General features: G+C 44.3%; 1 protein-coding gene across 1 annotated transcript in view; it reads right to left on the bottom strand.

Annotated features, from left to right (window-relative positions):
• LOC137368793 (uncharacterized) overlaps positions 1–18,122 on the bottom strand; it is a 55,028-nt gene that overhangs the window by 21,197 nt on the left and 15,709 nt on the right. Inside the window, exons 5-6 of the mRNA XM_068028998.1 lie at positions 9,841–9,999; positions 9,537–9,725 (exon numbers count right to left, since the gene is read on the bottom strand). Of these exons, the coding sequence (XP_067885099.1) occupies positions 9,573–9,725; positions 9,841–9,999 (312 nt within the window). The 3' untranslated portion in view covers positions 9,537–9,572. The remainder of the gene's footprint in view (positions 1–9,536; positions 9,726–9,840; positions 10,000–18,122) is intronic.

The following is an 18,122-nucleotide window of genomic DNA, read 5'->3' as shown; positions in this document are numbered from 1 at the left end:
CAGTGCATAGGTACAAAAAGGATTTAAAAAAGCAAATTGAATATTGGCCATTATCTCAAGGAGTGAGGAAGTGATACTTCAATTGTATAGAGTTCAGAGTACTGTGTTTAGTTTTAGCCACTGAGCCTGAAGAATGATATATACCTTGCAGGGCAATAGTGCAGCTTCACAAAAATATTATCAGAACTTAAAGGACTAAATTATGTGGCACAAATACAGTTGTATTCCTTTAAGTTTAGAAAGTTATGAGGTGATCTAATCAATATTTGTAAAATAATAAAGGGATTCAATTGGATAGATGCAGAGAAACTATTTCATCTGGTGGGGAAATCCAAAATAAGGGAGCATAATATTAAAATTAGCTACAGGCCTATTAGAAGAGAATCAGGAAGGACTTTTCACACAAAGGAAAGTGAAAACCCTGACTTCCTCCTCAAAAAGCCTGTGGATGCTGGTCAATTGTAATTGTCAACTCTGTGATCAATAGATTATTGTTAGTTAAGATTAGCAAGGAATAAGTATCAAAGGTGGGTAAATGAAGTTGAAGTACAGATCAGCCATGATCTAATTGGATGACAGAAAAGGCTTGAAGGACTGAATTGTTTAGTCTTGTTCCCGTGCTTGTATAAGTTAAGGCACTGTTACCAGTCCACATCCCGTACCAAATGCCATACCAATGATTGAGGCTTCGTTCACCTCCTTGCTTTTCAGAATCTTTGGGCAGGAGTTTGGGTTTTGGGTCAGGATGCTGACATCGGGGTAAAATGTAGATCCCAACCCCGCACTGTGTGGGGAACAATCACCCAGCAGTGATTTTCTCTGAATTGTCCAATTAGTGGCCAGAAGGCACACTCACCATTCAATTAAGTACGGTGGACAGGCTTTAGAAACTGGAGGGCCAATAGGGGGTCCTCCGGCATGGAAGGAGATGAAGCCTGCCATTTCAGGTAAGAGGGAAAGAGGGTGCCTCCACTTTGAGTCGCCCTCTCAGCACTTTCCAAACTTTTCAATTAAAAATTGATCAAAGCTGCCAGGCCACCATTGTGGGAAGAATGATCTCAGGTAAAATAGTCTGGGGGCAGGATGGGGCTGGCAAACCGACACACCAGCCGGTGGTGCGTATTTATGCCTCCCCTGCCCGCCTCCATTCTTGTCCCCATATGGGGGCAAACCTCCAGCCCTTTATTATCACGTGGGTGTCAAGGCGATTCACTTATGCAAAATGGAACCCTCTGAAACAGTCAACAACATCTGAACTCACATAGCCTTCCACACAGGGCTCTGCTAGGCTGAAAATACAGGTCATTTAAAGGAACAATACACCTGCAGTAGTAAAGAATGCAGTAGGAAATATATTCAAGGCATTGGTGACTTTCACTGCTGTGTTCTTGTTGGAAGTGGACTGCAGGTCTTCAGCCAGTTGTTGGCATAACTCCTCAATAGCCTCTGGGTAGGAAGCACAGCCTTCTCAGGAAGTGACATGCTGAGAAATCTAAGTAAGAAATCCTGGCAAGTGAGTATCTTTGTGTAGGGAGCAAATGTTTTCTGTGATGCCTCACTCTAAGTGTTTTCAATCTAGCTATTCCATTTCATCTTCCTTCTTCTCAAACCATAAGAATAACAAGGGTTGGAATTTAACGCCACCCCAACGAGCCGGATGGTGGCAGGGGGGTAGCATAAAATGGAGCGGGAGGCGCCGCCGCTACTTTACGTAGGGTGGCAGGGGCGAAAAATGGCCCCAGGTCAGTCAAAGCCCTTAAGTGGCCACTTAACAACCATTTAAGGGCCTTCGCCCACCTCCACGCAGATTTTACGTGTGGTTTGTCGGGCGGCCGAGGACCAAAGAAGCCATCTGACAAAACCAGGCGGCTTCCGAGCGTTCCGGGGTGGCCCTCATAATTGGGCACCTTGTGCCCGATGGAGGGCTGCCCCGCTACCGCAAAGACCCCCAACACCCAATACGCACCCCCCATCCCCCCAACCGACCACCCTTGCCTCACTGAGGCCCGACCGATTACCCTCGGCGAGGCAACCAAAACTTACCTGCCGTCCCGGTTCCCAGACACCCTCTCGTCATGCTGGCCTACAGTCCCAGCAGTGGCCAGCCCGCTGATTGGCCGGCAGCTCTATTAGGCAGACTTCCTACCTCAAGTGGGTGGAAGTCTTGCCTCACATCAGTTGAAGCCCGGGGACCAGCAAAATACGGGTTGGATCCCCATGCAAGGCGGATGCGGGTTCACCACCAATTTTTCAGTCAGTGGCTGGCTCCCATCCGCCTACCGTAAAATCCCGGCCAAGATTTCCATTGGGAAATCCATCTCCCTGTCTAAAATTGTACTTCTTGAGCAACTAACTAAACAGAGCTGAAAAAGTCTGAACAGAAGCACCAGAGTGCCTAACAGCTAAAATCAATATGCGGACAAAGTAACACAAACTTTCAGCTCCAGCAAACAAACTGGCCTTTTCAATGTAGTATCCATCTTAGGAATACCATTATTCTGCTGATACTGCCACTGATAAAGGAATGGTAATCATTAGGGCAGAAGTTGAGGAAAATGGCACTGTTGGGGGTTGGGGGGGTGGTGGGGGGTGGGGGGTGGAGTTAGACACACCCAGTTGTCTACATGCAATGGACAGCCTCTCAGCAGATACAACAGGTGGTTTGTTTAGAAGACAACATGGGTGTAGTTTTTCTGACATATTTGAGACAGTTTATCATCACATCTTACTTAGTTTAGTGCCCCAAAACAATCCAAAAATGTTCAGTAATTTGAAGGAAAATCCAGTAGAATATGTTGCTTTTATTTCCAATTCATAATCAGTCTGAATATGTCAGCATTTCTAAAAGTAATTTAAATGGTTTTCATGTGCTATTTCAGCAGTGCTTTTTTCACTACTACACTTAAAGACTTAGCCAATCCAGAGCTTTTTAATCAAAATGAACAGCTTCATAATATTAAACAAAAATTGAGTTTTATATTTTTCTGTCTGAACACACAGTTTCTTCATTCTCTTAGTTGCTGCTTCCAGAATCTTTTTCAACAAGGCTGCTCTTTTCACCAAATGCCTGGCTTCATGCCATATTGAAAGAGACAGAAACTTGGCCTTTTCCCCACTCTGTATGGCAACTGTCCCTCTCAGATTCAATCTCAGCTAGTCTGCTGAAATGGGACACCCCCCACCACCACCCCCATGCCCCCCCCGCCCCCACACAGACACATGGCTACTCTTTTCTTAAAGGGCCAAAGCAATTTTATTGTACATATCTCTATGCAATCAGATGTGCTTTTTACAGACACTCAATTAGGTATTGGAGACTGAACGTTAAAGAATACGAGAAATACAATGTTCCTTGGACTGCTGTTCTTGCTGGATCCTGAGATCCACACTCAGTGCCATGCGCCTCCACATGTAGACACTGGACCTCTCTCTCCAGAAGCACAGCCTCACCTTATCGCAAAGCTGTTCTGCTCCGCAGTTTCATTTCCTCCTTCGTCTTATCCGACACAGTAAAAAAAAACGTTTTTTCTTCCTTTCAGGGATTAAGATATGCAAGCTCCAGCAGCTGATGGGGACTAAGGCCCCTCCAGATCCTTCTCCCCCTTCACTTCCCTCTGACCCCATCCCTTCTGATCTGACCCCTTGCCTTGTATTCACTATACCCTCTGACATTCCCCTCTCTGATTCTGAACATTCTGTACTGAGCAAAGGACTCAGTTTTATCCTCTTACGTCCCCACCTCAATGAATTTCACACTCAGCATGACGTTAAGCTCTTCTGCACTCGCCTTCACCTCCGGGCTCACTTCTTTGACCAGGAGTCCTCCCCACAACCAGCAGATCCATTCACCCACCTCCAGCATTCTCCCTCCAGCTGGACCCCTCCCTCTGGCTTCTTACCCGCTCTTGATCTTTTCATTGAAAACTGTCGGCAAGACATCGGCCATCTCAATATCTCTGCCCCCCTCACTCACTCTAACCTGTCTCCATCTGAACTTGCTGCACTCTGTTCTCTCAGGTCTAACCTCAACATTGTGATCAAACCTACAGACAAGGGTGGTGCAGAGGCTGAGCGTCAACTCTCAGACAATTCTTCCTACCTCCCCCGGACCGTGATCCCACCACCAAACATCAGTCTACTGTCCACAGGACTGTCACTGGCCTCATCTCCTCCAGAGATCTTCCCTCCACAGCTTCCAACCTCATAGCCCCGCAACCTCGGACAGCCCACTTCTATCTCCTTCCTAAAATCCACAAATAGGACTGTGCCGGCAGACCCATCATTTCAGCCTGTTCCTGCCCAACTGAACTTATTTCTTCCTGTCTTGACTCTATCTTTTCTCCCCTGGTCCAGTCTCTTCCCACCTACATCCGTGACTCTTCTGATGCCCTACATCATTTTGACAATTTCCAGTTTCCTGGCCCTAACTGCCACCTCTTCGCTATGGACGTCCAATCTCTCTACACTTCCATCCCCCACCAGGATGGTTTGAGGGCTCTCCGCTTCTTCCTTGAGGGCCAACCAGTCCCCATCCACCACTACTCTCCTCCGCCTGGCTGAACTTGTTCTCACATTGAACAACTTCTCCTTCAACTCCACTCACTTCCTTCAAGTAAAAGGTGTTGCTATAGGTACCCGCATGGGTCCTAGTTATGCCTGTCTTTTTGTGGGATATGTCGAACATTCCTTGTTCCAGTCCTACTCAGGCCTCCTCCCCCAAATCTTTTTCCGGTACATTGATGACTGTATCAGTGCCATTTCCTGCTCCCACCTGAACTGGAAAACTTTATTAACTTTGCTTCCAATTTCCAACCTTCTCTCACCTTTACATGGTCCATCTCTGACACTTCCCTTCCCTTCCTCAACTTCTCTGTCTCCATCTCTGGGGATAGGCTGTCCACTAATATTCATTATAAGCCCACCGACTCCCACAGCTACCTCGACTACACTTCTTCACACCCTGCCTCTTGTAAGGACTCCATTCCATTCTCCCAGTTTCTCCGTCTCCGATCCATCTACTCTGATGATGCAACCTTCCACAACAGCGCTCCTGATATGTCTTTCTTTTTCCTCAACTGAGGATTCCCCCCCACTGTGGTTAACAGGGCCTTCAACCGTGTCCGGCCCATTTCCCATACCTCTAACCTTCCCTTCCCTCCTAGAACCGCAACAGGGTTCCCCTTGTCCTCACATTCCACTCCACCAGCCTTCACATCCAAAGCATGATCCTCCGCCATTTCCGCCATGTCCAGTGTGATGCCGCTACCAAATACATCTTCCCCTCCCTTCCCCTGTCAGCATTCCGAAGAGATCATTTCCTCTGTGACACCCTGGTCCACTCCTCCATTACCCTCACCACCTCATCCCCTTCCCACGGCACCTTCCCATGAAATCACAGGAGGTGTAATATCTGCCCTTTTACCTCCGCTCTCCTCACTATCCAAAGCCGCAAACACTCCTTTCAGGTGAAGCAGCGATTTACTTGTACTTCTTTCAATTTTGTATACTATATTCGCTGCTCACAATGCGGTCTCCTCTACATTGGGGAGATCAAACACAGACTGGGTGACCGCTTTGCGGAACACCTTTGCTCAGTCTGCAAACATGACCCCAAGGTTCCTGTCGCCTGCCATTTCAACACTCCCCCCTGCTCTCATGCCCACATCTCCGTCCTGGACTTGCTGCAGTGTTTCAGTGAATATCAACACAAGCTCGAGGAACACCATCTCATTTACCGATTTAGGCAAGCTACAACCGGACTGAACATTGAGTTCAATAATTTCACAGCATGACGGGCTCCCCTTTTTTCTTTTTCTTTTTCTTTTTTCTTTTTAACTTTTTTTTTATTCTAGTTTGTTTCATCATTCATTTTTTGACCATATGCCTGCCCACTGTTTTTTTCGTGTTTGTGCTCTTGGCCAGGGCTGTTCATTATTCGGTCATTTAACACCCTCTCTGCACTAACATTTTGTCTTTCACCACACCATTAACACACCCTTTGCTCCATGACCTTCTTGTCAGTTATTTTCTGTGACCCTCTGTCCTATCAACACCTTCCCTTTTGTTATCTCTTGCCCCACCCCCGCTTTATTTGCTTAAAACCTATTACATTTCTAACCTTTGCCAGATCTGATGAAAGGTCACTGACCTGAAACGTTAACTCTGCTTCACTCTCCACCAATGTTGCCAGATCTGCTGATTATTTCCAGCATTTTTTGTTTGTATTATTAAAGAATACATTTTTGGTTACATTTGCAGGTATTTTGGTGACTATGTTGGGCAATGTGAAGTGCATTTGATCAAGTATAAGGCTGTCACAATGATGTGTAATTCAGAAAAATTAGACTGACATTGGAGACAGTAAATATGTCCACATAGATTTAGTGAATATTGGGGGTGTGTTGGTGAACTATGACCCTACATTCAAAAGGGTAATGGAGATAGGAGATTTCAGATATAATGATGGGCAATTCAGTGAATGAAACCTGCACTGGTGGAAAACCTTTTGGTTTCCAGAAAACATTTTTTTTTTTAAAAAGAGTGCCAGGTTAGACTACAAACCTAACTTGACCTAAATTGTGTCAATTAGTAATAATAAATTGAATATCTCTATTTTACCTAATTCAGACACTAAGTACAAATAAGTTAAAACACGTACATGGAGGTTCAAAGTGTTCCTTTGCATGCATGATACTTTCTTCATCGTGTCTCAAATCTTGCCTCTAGCATAGTACTTGTCAGTTACGTGGCCACTGTCTATATTTTGCTGCTGTCAGGGCATTGCACACAGGGAGCTGGATTTTAACAAACCCTCGACGTCATGATCTGTGTCTGGGGGCGGGGGGTGGCGGGGTGCCTGAAGATGGCTCTGGAAGAAGGCTGCCATGGACCCTGACACCGGCAGGGCCCGGCTGATCCTCCCGACGGTGGCAAGGGTCTGTGGCAGCCCCCCCGCCGCTGGGTGATGGGACTACAATTTAAATATGCAAATCAATAACATTAATAATTTAAATACACCTACCTCCAATCTTGAGGGCCCGCCGTGATCTTCAGCTCCTCGTCCAGGGAAAGGTAGCACTACACTGGTGGGGAGCGGGCAGGAAGTACGTTTTTCAGTGCGGTGGTGGGGGGGGGAACAGGGTCAAATAAAGGTAATGGGTGTAGGGGATGGTGGGAAGGGTTGAACCTTAAACATTGTGCAGTTTGCGGGGAGGAAGGTCAGATGTAAAAGGTAAATGTTTTGTAGGGGGAAAGGGCAAATAGTTATTGTAATTGTTATCGGCGGGGGTGGGGGGAGGTGGTGGGGTTGGAAAAGGGGCATTACAAATTTATTTATTTAATTTTGGGGAATCTTTCTGAAAAATGTTAATTTGTCAGAAGAGCTCACTGCCCTTTAAAAATGGCACCAGCACTCGTGCACAGGCAGCTGACACCATTGCCAGAGATGGAGTGCCAGTGACTATTTGTGTAACTGGACTGACACTAACAGTCGGGCTGAGAGGGCCATCAGATTCAGGGCCATCACTGGATTCCCCTGGGTACAAGGTGTGATAGATTGCACGCATGTGGTTATTCAGCCTCTAACAGACCAGCCAGCTGCCTTCATCAACAGGAACAGCTTCCATTCAGTCAATGTTCAACTGGTTTGCAACAACTGAAAGTGTTTCCTGCAGGTGTGCGCCCATCTCCTGGGAAGCAGCCACAATGCCTACATACTTCGACAGTCCACAGCTTTTCAGGATCCCTGCTCGCTTTCACGGATAGATTCTCATGGACAAGGGCTACCCATTGAAGACATGGCTACTCACGCCTGTGAGGAATCCTCGCAATACAGTGGCGGAGAAGTACAACACTTGCCATGACACCACCTAAGCAGCTATGATCGATCCAGTGGAGCCCTACAGTATGCCCAAGCGAGGGTTTCACATATCATGTGGTCTGCTGTGCTCTGCGCAATCTAGCACTGCAGAGAGCAGAAGCCTTGCATGAGGATGACATGACTGAGTGACACTCCTCCACCGATGAGGAGGATGCGGAGGAGGGAGATGAGCAAGGAACACTGGATATTGAAGACCTTGCACCAGAGGCCAGTCAGATTGAGCAACGGGCCAAGGAGGCAAAAAATAATCTGATAGTTACCCGCTTCCAGCCACCCTGATGGTCACTCAGAGAAAAAACAATAAAGACTCACCTCAATGCATGCAGTCTGTCACATCCTTTCCGTTTGTGTTCCATGCCTAGTGCCTAGCTGAACCATCTGCTAGTGCCCATGGGTGGTCACATTCAAATGAGGACTGTGACTAAATTGGGATTTTACCAAGGAGAAGAGTGAAGTCAGCAGCTTACAATTAATGCATGATAGAATAATCATTTTTACGCATTGAAAGTTAATGGCTTGAACAAAAAACTGCAACACATGTCAAATTGCAAATACCCATGATCCCCCATGTGTCTCTAGGTGTTTTTCTTATATGTTTACAAGTGTGGTACCCTCAATGTGTTTTGTTGCATGATAATTTTCTTTAATTCACTGACTGGAGATCTAAATTTATATTTTTTTAAAGGCATTTGAAAAAGACAAGCTGCCAGCAATGTTATGCTTTCAGTTTAAGATGATCGCCTAATTTGCAATACTGTATCATGCACTGCACTTGTGAGGGGAGAGTCAAAATGTCTGCTAAGTCTCCAGCAAGAACCAAGACCCAGAAAGTTTAAAGGAACTACCTGTTCTCTCAGCAAGAAGAAATACTGCTAATTGCTATGTTTGAATCACTGAGTGACTGTCATGTGACAAGCCCCTCCCCATCTGTGGTTTTAAACTGGTGTTATTCATTGCAGCAGAGGAGAAGCAAATGGACTCTGACATGAGCAGACCCTAAGTATGGGTCTCTCTCTCTCTCTCTCTCTCTCTCACTCAATTCCAGCTTCAAAGTTTTTAAATCCTGCTTGTTGACTGGCCATCTTTGCATACTCTGGCTACAATCAGAAACCCTGTTGGAGGAAATCATCAACATCATCCAAAGAGACTCACCGAACCAGTCATCTACCTCTTCAAACTAAAAGCCTCAGGGCCATTGAAGTCAGTTGAAGTCAGCGGAATCACCAAACTTCACAGACTGTATACCTTTGTTAAGTACTCTAACTCAACCAGTCTACCTTTCCCCACTCTGTAACCTATTTGTATGTGTGTAAACCTGTAGTGTGCATGTGAGAGTGAAAGTTGGCTTGTTGTTCATTATTTTATTACTTTAGTTTAAGTTGAATAAAGTTAACCTCTTTCTTTGTAAATGCAAGAAAATCTGTCTGATTGGTTCTTGTTATGACCATAGCAAGTAAGTAATCAACCACCTACTGAATTGGCCAGTACATCCACTTTAAGAAATAATTAAACTGTTTGTGGTTGAACAAGGAGAGGGAAAAGACGGAAGCCCTTCAACCCCTCTTCACTTGACCAGAACAGGCTTATGTCTGGGATCAAGCTCAAAGGCAAATAGAAAATTGGAAGCGGGAAAAAAAATTGAAATTACATGACATACCTCACATTTAACATTTTTCCATGCCGTTTTTGTAACTCAGCTTGTGACGTATTCTAAAGCTGAACGTAAACCCACCGAGGTGAAAGTATCTGCGCTGGTGGAACGCGCAGGAAAGTCATGAGACAGTGCATTCTCTGAGTGCTCCTCCTCCTCAGATGTGGACAGCTGTCCTGCTTCTGGTTGAGTCTCCTGCATGACAGGATACAAACATGTGTGGGTTAGGCTGTGAAGATCTCATCAGGTCAATGATACATGATGTGGGTCTCCAGAAGTGAACTGTATGTCGATGGAAGGCAATTCTCACTCTCTGTGTGAAGATTCCAGTCTGTCCACCTGATATGGAGTGGCCACTCTGGGTCCCTGCCAATTCTAGTGCCTCGTCCTCTGCTGTAGAGAGAAGCCGAAGATCTGGGATGCCTCCGCCAGTCTGGGCTGTCTCCCTGCTGTTATGGGTCCTCTTGTCCTGCAAAGGGAAAGAGGGAGATAGTCATACTTAGCAGAGATCAACATGACAGTCCTGCTAGTGTCAGCCCCTTGACCCTTATTAGGGTAGCCAATATAGCTCATGCTCCCGTTCTCTCTCAGGGTAGTTAATGGGCGTGAGTTGGGAAAGAAGGTGGCCTGTGACTGAAATGCAGCATGCCTCTGTCAGGCTGAGGCGTTACCTCACCCCCTCTGCCAGTACTGTTGTAGTGCTTCCCTCCCCATGTCCCACTTCCTCCTGTGTAGTCAAATGCAATCACTAAAGAGAGCTGTGGAGCACTCACCTTGGCAGATGCAGGAGGTTGTTGAATCTCTTGCACCACTGTACTCAGTTCTGGGGGAGTGACCTGCTCAGCAATCTCCATCCAGGCTTGCTTCGTCAAATGGGAGGACCTCTTGCCATTTCCAGGAAGAGGACCTCCTGAATTTCCCTTGCAGCCTGGAGGAGTATTTCGAGGCAGGCATTGCTAAACTATGGAGCCACTTTCTGTTTTTATTCTGTTCCTGATAACCTGTTTAACCCTCGAGCAGCATCATTTATTGTCATTTATCAGATTGTGTTTTGTGGGATCTTGTGTGATTATATTTCAAAAGTAATTCATTGACTGTGAAGGGTAAACATGCAAAAATTCTTTCACCCCTTCTTTAGTGTAATTGTCCTGGCATTTGTATTATTTGTCTTTAGGATGTTTTCCTTTAACAGAGCAGATTGGGCCAAATATGCAGCAAATACTGTAAATGTCTCATTTTTCGAAATTCGTTACTTTGAATTCTGTTGACATGAAAAAGTATTAATGCAACAACAACTAGTAAGCATTGCTTATCTTTTCTGTTTAGCATTAGAGACTCTAAACATCTCCCCTTGACATTCAATGGCATTACAATCACTGAATCCCCCACGAGCAACATCCTAGGGGTTACCATTGACCAGAAAATGAACTAGAGTAACCATATAAATACCGTGGCTACAAGAGCAGGTCAGGAGTGTGATGGAATACTCTCCACTTGCCTGGATGGGTGCAGCTCCAACAACACTCAAGAAGCTCGACACCATCCAGGACAAAGCAACCCAATTGATTAGCACCCCATCCACAAACATTCACTCCCTCCACCATCGACGCACAGTGGCAGTAGTGTGTACCATATACAAAATGCACTGCAGCAACGCACCAAGGATCCTTAGACAGCACCTTCCAAACCTGTGACCTCTACCAACTAGAAGGACAATGGCAGCAAATGCATGGGAGCACCACCACCTGCAAGTCCCCCTCCAAGTCACACACCATCCTGACTTGGAACTATATCGCTGTTCCTTCACTGTCGCTGGGTCAAAATCCTGGAACTTCCTTCCTAACAGCACTGTGGGTATACCTACCCCACATGGACTGCAGTGGTTTAAGAAGGCAGCTCACCACCACCTTCTCAAGGGCAATTAGGGATGGGCAATAAATGCTGGCCTGGCCAGTGATGCCCACATCCCATGAATGAATTAAAAAAAATTCCACATTGTGCTCACTACTGTAAATAATGCTGAGAAAACAAAGTTTCATGAAATCAGATCTTCATCTAATTGATAATGCTATTCACTTACTAGACTGTGCTAAGGCAAGCCCATTATGATGTTTGATCTTAACTAGGTCATAATTAGATAGACTAAGTTTATTGAATAGCACTGATTCTTTTTTGTCAGTTTTTAATGAAGCTTAAATCTCTGGTTCAAGCATAAAGTTAAATAGATATAGGGAGAGAACAAAACCTTGGGTTACAGCAACTGACACTAAGCTCCAAATTATGCAGTGACCATCATTGCAATTCGAGGCATTTGATATTTTTATTACAAGGATATGATTTTAAAGTGATATAACACCAAATAAATGTAACATTTAAAATAACTTATGTTTTTAGAGCACCATTAATGTAGAAACCATCGAAAGAGGGAAAAAATAAAAAGGAACAGATGTTGAACATGGTGGGAGAGTCACCAAGAATTTAGGTCAAAAGTTTTAAGAAGTGTTTTAAAAGTGGAATGGTTTAATGGGAAAGAGCAGGGCTGAGGTAGTTAAAGTGGGGCAAAGAGAGGGGAATATGCAGAAGACATTGAAAAGTCTGGGAGAAGACATAAGGATGGAAGAGATTGGGGTGGCAAGAAGGAGGCAGCTAAAGTTATATAGCTGAAAATAAGTAGTCTTAGTGATGGATAAGATGTGGAATTTTAAACTTAGCTCTGTGTCGAACAGAACGATTATTTGAGCGATTATTTTCTAGGTCTGTGCAATTTACACAAATCTGATTTTATAAAATCCCACTCACCTACAAAAAAATTCACCAAAACAAATTGCAAAAAAGATTCAGAGAAACAGAAATTGGCAGGTTTACCAAACCTTTGTGAATAGAGTCCTTAGTGTCAACTCATTGCGGCTATTATATGACTTGAAGTTCAGCGCTCTTGCAAACTGTTCACTGGCTAATGAGGATGAATGGGATATTTCTGTACAGTCAGCATGTGCGTACATTGTGTTTCCTTTGATTCCTATAGTTCCCAAGGCACTATAAGTACATGTGTCTTATTATCAATTTGCAATTTGAAAAAAAACCTGCAGGAAACAATCTTGTTGAAACTACAATAATAGTTAGCACTGTTAAACAAATCATAGTGTTCACACATCTGGATACGTAAATGTTAACATCTTACAATGTGCACCTTTTCCCAGAACAGACTAGCCTCTACTTTTGCAATTGGCAGCTACTTTTTGGCTTTAGTTGTCTACTGTACTAAGCCACATGCAATGGATTATAGCAACACCAGATGATTGGATCTAATCCAGTAAACACAAGCCTCAGGCTAGCGGGAAGTGAGCAAGGACAAAATGATTACCGTCAAGATGAGCTAACTGGTTTTATGGCTCAGTGTTTCTTATGCCTTTTCTTTTACAGTGATGTACATTGATGTAATTTTCATCAATAGACCACTGTGGTTTTTGCCACACTACTTCAATGTAGTAATTCAACCGAGCTTTAACTTCTAAAACAGCTCTAGGTTTAAAAACGGCTGCTTGGAAAGTAACAATTAGAATCTTCCCCATGATAATTGACAATCTGTTTCTTTTTATGCCACAACTGTAGCCTAGTTGATCCCTTATTTGCCATACTTCAAGGTTTGCCAACTGAAGTCACCAAGCTGTTCTAAAGTTTAGGTTTAGGCGACTCTCAGACGTTTAACCATTTCATAACATAATGGGTCATTCAATGTAATGTACAGCAGCTCCAAAACAACTACATATTTAAAACTCTATTTATCTTTTTTAGAATTAAAGAATACTAAACAACAAAAGGAGACCATTTGACCCTATCCAACCTGTGTTGACTCTTTGAAACAGGTAACCACTTATGGTCCCATTCCCCATACCATTTAAAACTTTTCAAATTTTTGCCCATTTCCCTTTTAAAAGTTATCCTGGAATCTGCTTCCACCATTGTTTCTGAAAGGGCATGTAATCTTCTGACAACTGTAAGTATCAGAACAATTTCTCTTGAACAATTCCTTAGATTCATTAGTGATCTTGCTCTCTATCTTCATCTAATTTTTTATAATTATTGATTCACTTTTTTTATTCCTCCCGGGAAAGTAGGTTAAGATGCCATCATTGATTTGCAGAAACTTATTCAAGATTTAAAAACCTCCCACAATGCCTAACATTTTTCCAACCTATATCATGAGGGATTTAGCTTCCCAGTATTTGAATGCCGTCATGATGGCCCAGATTTTCCTTTGTTATCTGCCCATTTTCAGAGGATTCAGGTTAACCAGTAGAGTCAAAAGGATTGGGGCGATGTAATGCCCATAACGCTGCTAAAATGTTCTAGCATCTTTTAAAATACTGACCATCACATGAAAATCATATTAAATTGACCTTCTGTGTCTCATGCTGAATTTCCATCCTTCTTGAATTGAACATCATATAAAAGTGGCTGCTGAATAGTGAAAGTGTATTTAGAGGCCACCTTCTCAGGATCTTGTACTACTTTCTAGTTTTGCTGCTGAATACTTTGTGCCTTTCCCACTTCAACGTTGATGCTCGATGATCCTTTTTTTCTAACTTTAGGAAGTCATCACAGGCAGCAATTGTGTTTCTCTTAGAAACTTCCTTTTATCTCTGCCATGAGGGAGAAGAAGAAGAGGAGCAGCAAAGTTATGAAGGGAAGCCAGACTGACCAAACATCATAAGAAGTTTCTAGCCCCCACTGTGTCACTGGATAGTAGCAATGGGCTTTCTTCCTTAACGCATCCCTGCAATGTCTAAACAATCACAGTCCTGGCCACTGCATGAGAAAGGCTGCTATAATATATTTCCTCTTAGCCAGCAGCTTCACTGAAATGAGAATCACCTCAGGCCTCTAAGGCTCCAGGGAAACTATCCCAACCACCTACTGCTCAACTTCATTTCACTCAGGGAGCAACTTATAGGAGTAGTAGATAAGAAGCTTGAGCATGTAAGTTAGACATGATGTTAAAAAGTAGCTGTCGGTAGGTTGATTGGAATTTTTGGTACTTATTTATAACTGCTGTTCAATTGCTTGAACACAACAGCTGAGTCGCACATGCTTTCAACTTTTAGGAGCTTAGATGATGATAGGGGAGATGTAGGCTTCTGTTTTATGAAGGAATGTGGCAGAAGTATTTTTCAGTGATGGGTTTTATGAGGACATGAGGGAGAATAGGAAGATGTTAAGTGACTTGATTTGCTGAGTCATCATTTACAAATTAAAAGTATTAAACTATCATATTGCTTTTTCCCTACGCATTGGTTGTCCTATCCCACATCATCTTCCTATGCATTCTCCTCATTGTGTGAGGAGGGACGTCCTTCTAACCCCTCTTCATCAACACCACCTTCAGATTCTGGAATCAATATGCTTTTCTTCATTGTAATAGTATGTAGAATGTAGCAAGCTACGTTGATTCCTGAGACTCTGGCTAGGCTGTGGTGCAGTGCTCCACCATATTTATCCAGACACTCAAAAGAGAATTTACGAATTCCTATAATCTGCCCTATCATAGTGACATGGATCTCATTAAAGTTATTGTCTCCCTCTGTGTGCAGCAGACCTACTGGAGTCAGAAGCCATGATTTGAGGGTAAGCCCTGCAATCAACCATCCTCATATAGGGCTCCAAATCATCAGGCTCTATTGTCACATCATAAAAGAATCATTGTCTTTCAACACACCATTAACATATTGTTTGCCTTTGCTCCGTGACCTTTTGGTCAGCTATGTGGCCTGGTCCAATCTAGACCTCCTTTGTTATCTTGTGCCCCACCCCCACCTCACTTGCTTATAACCTGTGACTTTTCTAATATTTGTCAGTTCCGATGAAGGGTCACTGACCCGAAACGTTAACTCTGCTTCTCTTTTCACAGATGCTGCCAGACCTGCTGAGTGGTTCCAGCATTTCTTGTTTTTATTTCAGATTTCCAGCATCCGCAGTATTTTGCTTTTATAAAAGAATCATAGTTGTTTCCTGGGTAACTGATATTCCCATGCAAGATAAGCAGAATAGAATCACACACTAGTTACACGTTAATCAAATTCAATCTTTTAGTATTCATAAAACTGTAGGGATTGGCATATGGAGCACTGAACGCCATAGGCATTGTCAATTGCTTATCGTACCTGTGAAAACCTTACTAGTCTGTAGAATTGGATCATTTTCTCTCTTTGCTTCTTTTCATCCACTGGGAAATGTAGTGTAGTGGTGACTTCACTTTTAAGAAACTGTACCTTGAAGAGACCCGGCCACTGATGCAACTGATGACATTATCAGGTATATATAAGAAAGAGACACCATTTTGAGAGACATACTCAGCACATGACTTGCAAATAGAGCATATACACCAGTGAGGCAAAGACCTGGAACTGAGATCATGCAGTGTAGATAAGTAAGACAATAACTAGTGTTTGTGTTGAATCTGAATGTAAAGCCTGCAGTTACCATTTAATGAAGACTTAAGAACACACCACAACACTACACCTTTGAATAGAGCATCAGTCACCTTCTTGATGCAGTGGTGGGTAGTTGCCTGACTAATGTGGAAAAAGTCACCTGCTGCCTGGTAGGATCTAGTAGCAAAGAAATTCGAGGTAGTGGTGAGCTTGACTAGTCCAGACCATGAGGATCTTCAGCCAGAGGTTGATGTATTTCCCCAATAATGTCTGTAAAGAACCAAACTGAGGAGGTGGTGACATAGCGATATTGTCACTGGACTAGTAACCCAGAGATCCAGGGTATTGCTCTGCAGAGATTGGTCCGAATCCCACCATGGCAGAAGGTGGAATTTGAATTCAATTAATAAATCTTGAATTAAAATCTAGTCTAATGATGGCCATGAAACCATTTTCAATTGTTATAAAAACCCAGTCTGGTTCACTAATGTCCTTTAAGGGAAGGAAATCTGCTGTCCTTACGTGGTCTGGCCTATATGTGACTCCAGACCCAGAGCAATATCATTAACTCTGAAAGACCCTCTGAAAATGGCCTCGCAAGCCACTCAGTTGTATCAAACTGCTACAAGGTCAATAAGGAATGAAACTGGACAGACCACCTGGCATTGACCTAGGTACCGGAAAGGACAACAGCAAACACAGCCCTGTTGACCTTACAAAGCCCTCCTTACTAACATCTGGGGGCTTGTGCCAAAGTTGGGAGAGCTGTCCCACAGACTAGTCAAGCAGCAGTCTGACATAGTCATACTCATGGAATCATACCTTACAGACAATGTCCCAGACACCGCCATCACCATCCCCGGGTATGTCTTAGCCCACCTGCTGACCAGACCCAGCAGAGGTGGTGGCACAAAGTAGACAGTTGGGAGGGAGTTGCCCTGGGAGTCGGCCTGGGAGTCCTCAACATCGACTCCGGACCCCATGACGTCTCATGGCATCAGGCCAAACATGGGCAAAGAAACCGCCTGCTGATTACCTACTGCCCCCCCCAAGTTGATTATTCAGTACTCCTCCATGTTAAACACCACTTGGCGGATGCACTGAGGGTTTCAAGGGTGCAAAATATACTCTGGGTAGGGGACTTCAACATCTATCACCAAGAGTGACTCGGTAGCACCACAACTGACCGAGCTGGCTGGGTCCTAAAGGACATTGCTGCTAGACTGGGTCTGCGGCAGGTGGTGAGGGAACCAACAAGAGGGAAAAACATACTTGACCTTGTCGCAGATGCTTCTGTCCATGACAGTATTGGTAGGAGTGACCACCGCACAGTCCCTGTGGAAACAAAGTCCCGTCTTCACATTGAGGATACCCTCCATCGTGTTGTGTGGCACCACCACCGTGTTAAATGGGATAGATTTCGAACAGATCTAGCAATGCAAAACTGGGCATCCATGAGGCACTGTGGATCTAAGCTCAGCAGTCCTGCCACATCCAGTCATGAATGGCGGGAGACAATTAAACAACTAACTGGAGGAGGTGGCTCCACAAATATCCCCATCCTCAATGAAAGGGGAGCCCAGCACATCAGTGCAAAAGATAAGGCTGAAGCATTTGCTACAATCTTCAGCCAGAAGGGCCTCCTCCTGAAGTCCCCAGCATCACAGATGCCAGCCTTCAACCAATTCAATTCACTCCATGTGATAGCAAGAAATGACTGAAGGCACTGGATACTGCAAAGGCTATGGGCCTTGATAACATTCTGGCAATAGTACTGAAGACCTGTGCTCCAGAACTTGCTGCGCCCCTAGCCAAGCTGTTCCAGGACAGCTACAACACTGGCATCCTTGCATCTACCTGGCAATGTGGAAAATTGCCCAGGTATGTCCTGTACACAAAACCAAAACACATCCAACCTGGCCAATTACTGCCCTATCAGTCAACTCAGTAAAGTGATGGAAGGTGTCATCGACAGTGCTATCAAGCGGCACTTGCTTAGCAATAACCTGCTCACTGACGCTCAGTTTGGGTTCTGCCAGGGCCACTCAGCTCCTGAACTCATTACAGCCTTGGTTCAAGTATGAAAAAAAGAGCTGAACTCAAGAGGTGAGGTGACATCAAGGCAGCATTTGACCGAGTATGGCATCAAGGAGCCCTAGCA

This window comes from Heterodontus francisci, chromosome 4 (genome assembly GCF_036365525.1).
Source record: "Heterodontus francisci isolate sHetFra1 chromosome 4, sHetFra1.hap1, whole genome shotgun sequence".
Lineage (NCBI taxonomy): Eukaryota > Metazoa > Chordata > Chondrichthyes > Heterodontiformes > Heterodontidae > Heterodontus > Heterodontus francisci.
The sequence above is the reverse complement of the archived record's forward strand: the minus strand, read 5'-3'. Positions and strand labels throughout refer to the sequence as shown.